Source organism: Oncorhynchus nerka, linkage group LG4, assembly GCF_034236695.1.
Source record: "Oncorhynchus nerka isolate Pitt River linkage group LG4, Oner_Uvic_2.0, whole genome shotgun sequence".
Taxonomy (NCBI): domain Eukaryota; kingdom Metazoa; phylum Chordata; class Actinopteri; order Salmoniformes; family Salmonidae; genus Oncorhynchus; species Oncorhynchus nerka.
The window spans coordinates 81,427,394-81,438,912 of record NC_088399.1 but is presented as its reverse complement, the minus strand read 5'-3'; the positions used below and the strand labels follow the sequence as shown (position 1 = coordinate 81,438,912).

Here is an 11,519-nt window from a genome sequence, read left to right as displayed (position 1 = left end):
AAAACAACAGTAAGCTAATGCTGTCTCGTTTATTCGTTAGATAACGATTGAAAATGTGTTAACTAGAGCACGACCATGACTTAGTTTATCTAATTTGACCCTCAATACATAGTTAGGCCTATATAGATCTACTATATTCAAGACCATTGAAAATTGGAATTTCATGTTGGAATGCTTTTATCCACCTTCGACTTAAATGTCACACATTTACACTACTCATTTGCTGAAATAACTTCTAATCTACCCCCTCGACGATGTAAACACATTAAAAGCCCCTGAGCTCGTGGTGCTACAGCCTCTTTCTAGTGTCCCATTATATACAGAAATATCTCGTTTACCCAAAGCCTGCGACTCAATTACGCGTCAAACGCAACAAATTAAGCTGGCGCTGATTGGTGGGGCCAGTTAGATCATCGATCTTTTAGCATTCCAATATCTTCCGAGACAACAGATTCTGCCGTTGTCTATTAACCGGTGGGAGAGAAAATAATGACTGGCGTTAACGGATCCCGGGGACCACTTAGCTGTCATATCCTCTCGCGCGCCCATCACAAGACGACGCCCAGCAATTCTGTGTTTTGACACCGACCACTTCGGTCAAATTACTGCTCTCGTTAGGAGCAATATGCAATGACAATGCCCTGTACCTTAGGTCTATTTTATATTATATTTTTCTGTGGCATTTGTCTATAATAGTCCTGTAAATCAATAGATTGCTAGGAAGTTACATAGGCCTACTTATATTATTTTAGGCCTAACAATGTGCAATTACTTGGTTCTATATCAATAGAATATGAATAACCTTTTGGAATGTAATTGTTTTGATTTGATTTAGATTACGATTCTACATGTAGGCCTTCCCTTGATGCCCAGGCTGCAATGACAACGTAGTATGCCTATTCCGTGAGCTGTAGAATAAAACATTCGATTGATTTTGTTGTTTGAAATGCTGTTTATTGCAAATTTGATGTCCAGAACAATCCAACAATATATTCAGCAAAAATTACCACAGAGTGAATTCGCCCTCTTGAGCCTTTTTGCAGCAATTTCCCTAAAACATGACAGGGTTATTTCGATGAAATACTATGCCAGTAACAGTGCAAAGCGATACATAGAAACAAAGAAATAATAGCAATTTCCTCAAACTATTTTAGAATGAGTATAATAAATATAAGGCTTATAGTATCAGAATCAGTCGTTATAAATGCATTTATCCAAGCATTCGGTCTTATGAACATTGGCTGAGGGTAAAATAGAATGGGGTAGAATTGGGGGTGGGCAGGGGGAGAGAGGTGGTGGCTAGTGTTCAGTCGAGGGTATATGGGTGAGATGGGAAGCTCGAGCGAACTCGGCCTAATTTGCCTGGTGTGATTGTCCAATGGCTTGTCTCTCTCTCTTCCCCCGTCAAGCCAAAGCGAGCTAATCCGTTCCCCTGGCGCCTTGTTACGGTTTGGCAGAAACGATCCCTCCCGGTCTCCGCGCGCGGCCGGTATTATCATTAATTCAACACTCAAAATTCATCTGCCACGTACATATACATCACTTACTAATTTTACCAGCATCTGCACATTTCCGACCCAGACCTTCAAAAAAGGGACACTCGGGCAGGGAGATAGAGAGCCATAATGAGACGGTGCAGTCTGTTAACAAATTCCCTTGTTAAAAAAAGAAGATGGAAAACATCATTCTCTTGTAACTAGCCTACCCATATATGTAGGTCAATTTGGACATGTGAAGAGACTACAAATAATGATAAACCGTTAACACCATCCATCACAGAGATAAACGTTTGTCTGTAATTCCCAGTCCGCCTGGGCTCTCTCTTTCTTCGCACCAAATTAATCTTAGATAAATCAAATGTGTTTTTGTCCGATCTCGGAATATTTCATGGTCTGCATGGGGTTTTGTAACTGAAATATTTTTTTTCAGTGGATAGCATGATGTGTGAGATCATCGCGTTGGTGCTTGAAAACATATAGCTTAAAAACTGGGTAGGCTATTTATTTGCACTCCGAGCTCGCTCATCTCTCCTTTTTGTTATGTAGCAGGTGTATGTAACAGCACGTGCTGCAGTACCTGTCGCTTATGCTGCTGCGGGTATGGAGTCTGCTCCACACGAGTGTTCTATTCATGCTGTTTGAGTCTTGTTCATGTGTTTTCTTTAAGTTTGATAAAAGCTCGTCATGGTAAAAGCGTATGGCCCTCTTCTGCGCTTCATTGACTCAGTCCAATGAACACATTTAGATGTGTTCTCTTCGTTTTATCTGGTCAATGGCACCTCCTCTCTCTGGTCCAAAGTCACCGGCGAGGACTTGCTCAGCACCGACGGTGTAAACGTCAGAAACGTGTCAGTCCTGCTCGTTGGGGAGCACGGGAAGTCTGACCCGGTGGGCCTCTGTGGAAAGCCGTTTGTTTGAGCGGAGTGACAGGCGAGGCAGGAACAGGGGCTTCCCCCGGGACCGAGGCTGTGGGCCGGGCTGGGGTACAGGGATGGGTGCCTGAACGCACACAGCAGCTCCGGCCTCTGGTAGGGATGAGACAACATCCGGAAACTGTCGAGGGACCTGAGTGGGTTGGAGAATGGAGTGGCGGAGGAGGCCGAGCCGGCTCCGACCCCAAGGTGGGAGTAATACGGTAATGGCAGGTGGGACGGGAAGGAGTAACCGAGATTCCCAGTGGCGGCCGCGTGGTTCATCATGTAGGCGTAGAAGGCGGGGTCGGCAGGGTGAGGCCACGTCATGGCCAGACGCTGCCGCTTGTCCTTCATTCGGCGGTTCTGGAACCACACCTATGGAACACAAACATACAGACAGGCGGGGTAAAATATGATCCTTCATACGTCTGTGATGGGACAGATAACAGATTTACAGCTGTTTTTTTACGTTTACCCACGGTTCCAAATGGCATTACAGTTAGAGAGCAGTGGGCAGACCTACACGGAGTGTACAAAACATTAGGAACACCTGCTCTTTCCATGACATCGACTGACCAGGTGAATCGAGGTGATAAAGCTAAGATCCCTAATTGATTGTCACTTGTTAAATCCGCTTCAGTCAGTGTAGATGAAGGGGAGGAGAGACATGATAAAGAAGGATTTTTAAGCCTTGAGACAATTGAGACATGGATTGTGTATGTGTGACTTTGAGGGCGAATAGGCAAGACAAAATATTTAAGTGCCTTTGAACGGGGTATGGTAGCAGGTGGAGGCAGGTGCACGGGTTTGAGTGTGTCAAGAACTGCAACGCTGCAGGGTTTTTCACTCTCAACAGTTTTCTGCCCCGACGAATTGAGGCTGTTCTGAGGGCAAAAGGGGGTGCAGCTCGATATTAGAAAGGTGTTCCTAATGTTTTGCAAGCTCAGTATATATATATATATATATATATATATATATATATATATATATATATACTATAGGCCTATGCAAATTCCAGCTCATTAATGGATACTTAAGCTCGCCCCTTAAATGTTTTCTGTTTAATCATTAACACAATGATTTAACGTTTAATTTAGGTAAATATTGCCCGTGAAATTGCATTTACTGTATTGTTTTGAGAACCCACATAAATATAGGCTGAGTCGCCTAGGCCTCCATTTGTCTGATATGATTTCAAGTGAACTCATATTTTCTTTTTAGATTTGCAACTAAGATATGTCCTTTCTATGCCAAATATGTTATATTGGAAATAGGCTTATATGTTGTAGAGAAACATTATGATGTTGAAATAGGCCACTGTTAAAGCCGAAGAGCCTCATCTTACCTTGATTGTGGTCTCTGGTAAATTTAGTGAAGCCGCCAGTTCACATCTCCTCGGCCTGGACACGTAATTCTCCCGGTAGAATTCCTTCTCCAACCGACCGATTTGCTCCCGAGTGAATGCTGTCCGGTACCGTCGCATCGCGTCGGCCCCGTAGGACAGCGAGCCCTGTCCCGAACCCATCTTACCAAGATCCATGCCGCTGTCACTCGGGTGGCAGGGGGAATCACCGTTTCGACCTGGAATGGGTTTAAAACATGAATCAGATTATTAGTTATAGAATAGCCTAAAGGTACATTTGATGACAATAGTATCCTACAATTAAGTGTTGTACAGGTTTTCTTTTGTTATTTTTGTTTTTGTATAATTGTCACTGCAGCCTTTATTTTTCGTTTGGCTGAGGTTGACAAAAATCACCACAACTAGCTAAAATGCATCTCATCATAAATTAAGCCTATGTAGGCCTAGAGTAAACTAAATAATCCAGATAAATGAATACCATAGCTAACTGCTGAAGGGATAATTATATTAATCCATCATTGTGATAGTTATATGTTACGCAGAACCCGATGTGAAGATAATAGCATATATAATCATTCGTTCAACATGTAGGATACTGTTTCCCATTCATTTGAAAGCAGGACCTAAAAATACATATGTTAAGCATTAGACAATTCATTTGGAGCCTCTTTTTCATAAAGACATGACCAGTCTGATGTCAGTTCTCCTGGGGTATGGTCCCTAGATAGTTCCAATCAGTCTCTACTAGCAGTATGCGTGCAGATTGGTTCATTTGCGACAGGGTATCTGTCTGGCCCCGGGGTAACTCGTTTTAAAAGTGACACTGGTTAAAACCCTAGCTAAGAAGGTGCAACCCAATAACAAGCTGAGATCTCTCATGAGTGTGGATGTAACAATCTATAGAGAAATTAATTCATTACAAATTAACGTTGTTATAAAAACAATAACAATTATGTTCAGTAAATTGTCACTCCCTATCCATAATTCAATCGTACGGAATATCTTGAGTATGTTACGCCATAATTTACTTTTTTTTTAATTCTGGACTCTACATGCACAGAGATAGGCTACTAGCAATCGATTGTAGACCATGTTTACACAGTCACATCGATTGCATTCATTAATTTACATTTTCCCACCTTCAAAATCACATCCATGCAATGTGTTGAGAAAACGAAATGAATAGTGTCATGACGTTTTTTCCATTACCTTTCCCATTGGGGTAGTCCATGCTTTCTGGCGTGCAGCTCACATCAATTTCCTCATAGAAGTCTGACTCAGTGTCCGAGCTGCTGGTTTCTTTGTTGGTGTGATCTATCCGGTGTCTCTCGGTAGAAGAGGACATGCCAACCGGCCTTACATCAGCGCACACGCGTCCCTGTGCGCCTTCCACCTCTTCGTCCGCTCTGTCTCGCGAGTAGGGTGCAGAACCCGGGCTCAGGCAGTTCCTGTTGACCGTCTTTCCTTGCGGTTCTTGCGCGGGGCTTCCAACTGCTTCCGAGAAATTAGAGCCCGTCTTGCCAACCACGGTGCCAAGTTGACCTCCCTCCGCGAGCATCACCATCTCCTTTCTGTTTTCCATTACCGACGAACGAACGAACGCGCGTGGAATGAACGGGCGCCAAATCACTATGGAGAGAGCCAAGCTGTCTGTGACACTGCAGGCTACGGATGGCGAGGGGATTCAGTCGTGAGAGTGGAGAAAAAAAGAGTAGAGGAATTGATTGAAATGAGAGGAGAGAAGAGAGGGGGGATGTACGTTCTGATCCTGCGAGGCGAGCGCTTCAGAGTGCGGCACAAGCCCTGGGAGGGATCACCATTGCATTCTCTTTCTCTCGAGCTGTCATTCTTAATAGGGCAGTCGTCATAATGGCACCCCTGATGACGCCACGCATCGATTGGATGTGGATAAACAGAGAACGAGCAATCACAACTGCGGGATGAGAGATACTAGGGAAGACAGGCATCTTTGGACAGTGTTGGCTACAAGCACATTATTACCGCATGAGAAACGAGCAAATTATTTTGTGCAGGTATAAAGAGTATATATAGTCCACTGAACGTCAATGTTCTCTAATCCTCAATTTCCACAATGGAACAAAACCGTTCGAAACGAGGAATTCTGAAAAATCTTCAAGATTTCAATTATATATATTTTTTAAACCGTTCTAAGGGTCATTCTTAAGAGGTACTCAATTATTAAAATTATGAACAATATTGATATGTCAATTATAATGATAAATAATTATTCACTAATTTATAGGACACCAGGTTATGTGTAATGTGATGCCATGAAATAATCCATATTATTAACCCACTATTTACATGACAAGGGGCAAATTATCTGCGTTGTTTGTTGTGACGTGGTCATCAAATAGCCCACACATATTTTTGGAGGGAAATATTATAGTGGTTATTTGAAGCTAAATGGTGAAGCTAATTGGTTTACCATTGTGATATTTGTAATCCACAGCAGGAGCACAATATAACAGTATGGTGAGGTTTGTTGCAACGTGCAAAGGCTCCCCTTTAATTTTGTCATGTAGTACTGTATGTGTGAGTGAATCTGAAGTTGTCAGCTTTCAAAACATATGGCTTGTCTGAAACAAAACCCTGTCTAATGTGAAGAACAATGCATAACAATATAAGGCCTGTTATTCAATTGAAAATCTGATTGCAGGAAGCTGCACTGGACAGAATGAAGACCATATTAATGTATTTGCCAAGTTATTCAGCTTAAAGGAAAGCGTTGCAAACAATACAATCAAAACCGTTGTAGCCACCAATGCATAGGACCATCTTATAACAAAATGACCACGTTGTTATAATACATTGTCCCTGAGACTTCCATTCCACAGGGAAGTTAAATCAGATCTATTCTCAGTGGTGCTTAATAGAGGCGTTTAAAACATGTTCCATTTGGATCAACATGCTTTGTGGGCGCCTCGAAGCGTCTAATGAAATGGAGATGTCCACTCTTTAGTGGCCTGTCCAAGTGTCCATAGAACCCTGCGTAATTGGAACAGAACACGCAATCTTCCTCACATCACAATGCCCCGTCCTATCCCTGTCCATCCCCCCTGTCCCTCTCTCACCCCCTCCTCTAAAGTGGTGTCAAGTAAAGTGCTCAGAGGTCAAGTCCTGGTGGTCAGAGTTAAGATTACCTACCATTTGACATATTAGTCTGAACAACCAACAACATGGGGCTACACAGCCTGGTCTCATAGACTAGACGTAACATAGAAATGTAAATCCGGGACACTAAAAGTAGTATATGTTACTTGGTATGGTTACCTAGATGGTTGCTTAAGGCGAAAACGAAAGTAGGGTGGTTGGACAGGATGGATGGGTGGGCGTATAATGCAAACGTCTAGCAACCCAAAGGCTGTGGGTTTGAATGTTGTCCTGTCTCAGCCTCCAGTATTTATGCTACAGTAGTTTATGTGTCGGGGGGCTAGGGTCAGTTTGTTATATCTGGAGTACTTCTCCTGTCCTATTCGGTGTCCTGTGTGAATTTAAGTGTGCTCTCTCTAATTCTCTCTTTCTCTCTTTCTTTCTCTCTCTTTCGGAGGACCTGAGCCCTAGGACCATGCCTCAGGACTACCTGACATGATGACTCCTTGCTGTCCCCAGTCCACCTGGCTGTGCTGCTGCTCCAGTTTCAACTGTTCTGCCTTATTATTATTTTACCATGCTGCTCATTTATGAACATTTGAACATCTTGGCCATGTTCTGTTATAATCTCCACCCGGCACAGCCAGAAGAGGACTGGCCACCCCACATAGCCTGGTTCCTCTCTAGGTTTCTTCCTAGGTTTTGGCCTTTCTAGGGAGTTTTTCCTAGCCACTGTGCTTCTACACCTGCATTGCTTGCTGTTTGGGGTTTTAGGCTGGGTTTCTGTACAGCACTTTGAGATATCAGCTGATGTACGAAGGGCTATATAAATCAATTTGATTTGATTTTGATTTGATTTAATGGACAACTTTCGCATTTTTGCTAATAAGCAACTTTTATACTACTTACTACTTGTAGCTACTTTGCAACTACTTAGCATGTTAGCCAATTCTTCCCCTTAACCCTAACCTTAACTATTTGAGCTAACCCTTCCCCTAACCTTAACCCCTAACCCTAAACCCTAGCCTAGATAACTTTAGCCAGCTAGCTTACGTTAGCCGCCTAGCCACCTAGCTAGAAGATATTATACACATTTGTAACATATACTACTTTTGCAAATTCGTAACATATTGTACGTTTTTCTAATTATTAACTTATAATACGAATTGTAATTCATAACATATCATACCAAATGGGTGATGGACATCCACAAATTAACACATACCATATGAAACGTAATATATCATACTAGATGGTGTCTCTCGGATTTAAGTACAGAATAATACGAAATACTGTGAAACCAGGTTGGGCTACAGGAACATTTTTTATTACAGCCCAAGACCTATAATTTAGGAAGCATTGTTTTACTGTAATTGCATAGGTTTACCAGGTATACTATAGCCTTCATAATGGCTAGGCATATTTGAACATAGAGGGTGAAACTTTAGAAAATACAAAATAAGCATGTCGCAAACGTCTGTAACTTCAGAAATATTAGAGGGCTACACATTACTGGACTAGTCAACCATTTGATTATTGTGATTTTTTTTTGTTTGTCCAGCCATGTCTCCCGAGTAAAACAAAAAAATATATATTTCTGACATTCTATGTGCACACACGCCTGTGTTCTATGGGGGATTGCGCAAGCGCAGATAAAGGCGACGCCGTGCATGTTTTCTGGATGCGAGACGTCTCCCAACCTCTCTTTGATCCATGTACTCTAGCGCAGTAAACATTCACTAAACACAGCGATAAAGGACAAGGCTTTTATTAAGGCTATGGCCTTTGGGGGAGGTTGAACTTGATATTACCACTTTAAAGATTTCACGGTGTTTTAAGTTGAGCCCTGGAATCGTAATGGGGCCCATTACAACTCCCTGTCTGTTTCTTTTCTGCTTATGCGTCACACATTACACATTACACATAGCATCCTAGGTATTCTTTCTCATTACTATTGAAGGATGGGCTCATATAATTAGGGATTAGGATACCTAATATTAATTTTATATGATTTATATGAATAGGCTAAATATAAGCATCCAGATCAAGCTGTTATTACCTCATTGACGGAGATGAAGTATGGAAAGCTGGGTCCCGATTCTCCAAAATTCTACCAAAGTGCACTTGCACAACAATAACCATCATGGATAAAACATGGTGCTTACACCAATGCAATGCTTTTAAATTCATGATGAGGAGTGTACAAGTGCACGCTTTGGGCGAAGGGTGGAGAATCGGGATGCTAGTGCTAATCATTCTTTCTCCACTCCTTATTGGACTATCCAGTTCTTGTGTCCTCTGATTCCACTGTTAGATTGAGCAGGTTAGGGATGGGGCAGGGAACATGTCTGTAGAATAGGTGCATTGACTCATATTACATGTCCTACAGTTCATACACAGTATCAGTGTACTGGGGACTAGGATGACGTCGTGACAAGGGGATGCCACCAAGCAGTCTCGCGCAGCCATTGCTGTCCTCGTGCGCCCTCGCCTGTTGAAAAATAGGAAGGCACATGAGCCCTCACGGATTCTTAGGGGGGCGACTGACCGAGTGAAATTCCTCTCTCACATTGCACACAGGCCCATCTCCCCTTCCCCCTCTGTCTTCCTTTTCTTCTCTAGCTCTCACTCCCTCTACTCTCCGCTTACAATGACAGTTCACAGTAAAGGTGTTTGAGTCGGTTCTGTAAGGATATTAGATGCCGTTTTTAAGGTCTGCATCTTTTATCTCGCGATTCTCTGTATCCCTCTGAAACACACTACAGTATACTGTTAAAACTATAAACGTTTCAGATTGGATTATACTCTCATTCCTTTGTCTAATCATAGGCTACTCTCTTTGCCCATAGGTCAATTTAGACTTGCATAGGAATTGTTGTATTCTTTATCTCCCATCTGATGATGCTCTGTCTGGCAAAAGCAGTAACTTGTTGCACAATAATTTTGAATCTTCTGTACTAAAAAGCAATTCAGGGAATTATATCTTTTAGATTTATATTTCTATTTATATTTCTGTCTGTCATTTAATTTTGTAAGAAATGTCACTTCAATCATTTGAAGCCCTAGTAGTCTACCATACAATTATTCCACCTGTATGATAAACTTGAAATTAAAATGAGAAAGTGGAGAAAATAATGTTATGTTATTGTCCCTCCTTGAGAAGTTATCATTGAGGACGTTGTCAGTGCTAGATAGATAGATAGGTAGATAGATAGATAGATAGATAGATAGATAGATAGATAGATAGATAGATAGATAGATAGATAGATAGATAGGTAGGTAGATAGATAGATAGATAGATAGATAGATAGATAGATAGATAGATAGATAGATAGATAGATAGATAGATAGATAGATAGATAGACAGACAGCTGGACAGACAGACAGACAGACAGATAGATAGATAGATAGATAGATAGATAGATAGATAGATAGATAGATAGATAGATAGATAGATAGATAGATAGGTAGATAGATAGATAGATAGATAGATAGATAGATAGATAGATAGATAGATAGGTAGGTAGATAGATAGATAGATAGATAGATAGATAGATAGATAGACAGCTGGACAGACAGACAGACAGACAGACAGATAGATAGATAGATAGATAGATAGATAGATAGATAGATAGATAGATAGATAGACAGACAGACAGACAGACAGACAGACAGACAGACAGACAGACAGACAGACAGACAGACAGACAGACAGATAGATAGATAGATAGATAGATAGATAGATAGATAGATAGATAGATAGATAGATAGATAGATAGATAGATAGATAGATAGACAGACAGCTGGACAGACAGACAGACAGACAGATAGATAGATAGATAGATAGATAGATAGATAGATAGATAGATAGATAGATAGATAGATAGATAGATAGATAGATAGATAGATAGATAGATAGATAGATAGATAGATAGATAGATAGATAGACAGCTGGACAGACAGACAGACAGACAGATAGATAGATAGATAGATAGATAGATAGATAGATAGATAGATAGATAGACAGACAGACAGACAGACAGACAGACATACAGACAGACAGACAGACAGACAGACAGACAGACAGATAGATAGATAGATAGATAGATAGATAGATAGATAGATAGATAGATAGATAGATAGATAGATAGATCAAGACAAGCGCGAGAGACATAAACGTTTATGACGTATTCGATCCACCGAGTCACAATCGGAACTATGGTAATAAAACGTATCATTAGAACCTAACTAATATTTCGCTTTTTACTTCAGCAGATACAATTCCACGGTTGGGAGAGACACGAGAGGGAAATGATTTCGGTAAGTCAAGACTGTTTCCTTAAGCCTATGTCCAGAGATAGGGACCTGGCTACCTGGATCAATCAACACTACTGAAAGTGTATGAGTTCCTCGATGTTTTGAAGTTCGAGTTATCAACAAGACATAGCCTACTATGTTTTAAACTATTGTTGGTGGTTTGAGAAACTTTGCGTTATAGGCTATACCCTATATATACTATATTATGTATATACTGTATATACATAATATATAGTCTATATTCCATTGAGCGTTGTTGTATTCATAATATTGCATTAATTGATACCAAAATGTCTTATTTCTTCAAACTAT

General features: G+C 41.1%; 1 protein-coding gene across 1 annotated transcript; it reads right to left on the bottom strand.

Moving 5' to 3' along the window:
• Positions 1-984: 984 nt before the first annotated feature.
• Positions 985-5,358, bottom strand: LOC115115975 (homeobox protein XHOX-3-like). Its single transcript, XM_029644459.2, has 3 exons — positions 4,986-5,358; positions 3,759-3,994; positions 985-2,788 (listed from the first exon to the last, which is right to left on the bottom strand). Exons 1-3 carry the CDS (start codon positions 5,356-5,358, stop codon positions 2,261-2,263), a joined length of 1,137 nt encoding a protein of 378 aa, XP_029500319.2. The 3' UTR covers positions 985-2,260.
• Positions 5,359-11,519: the final 6,161 nt, after the last annotated feature.

Coding starts and splice junctions, on each gene's coding strand:
- LOC115115975 (XM_029644459.2), bottom strand. CDS start 5,358: ATGGAAAACAGAAAGGAGATGGTGATGCTCGCGGAGGGAGGTCAACTT. Junction 3,995..4,985: donor GGACTACCCCAATGGGAAAG/GTAATGGAAAAA, acceptor AACCCATTCCAG/GTCGAAACGGTGATTCCCCC. Junction 2,789..3,758: donor TACCAGAGACCACAATCAAG/GTAAGATGAGGC, acceptor TGTGTTCCATAG/GTGTGGTTCCAGAACCGCCG.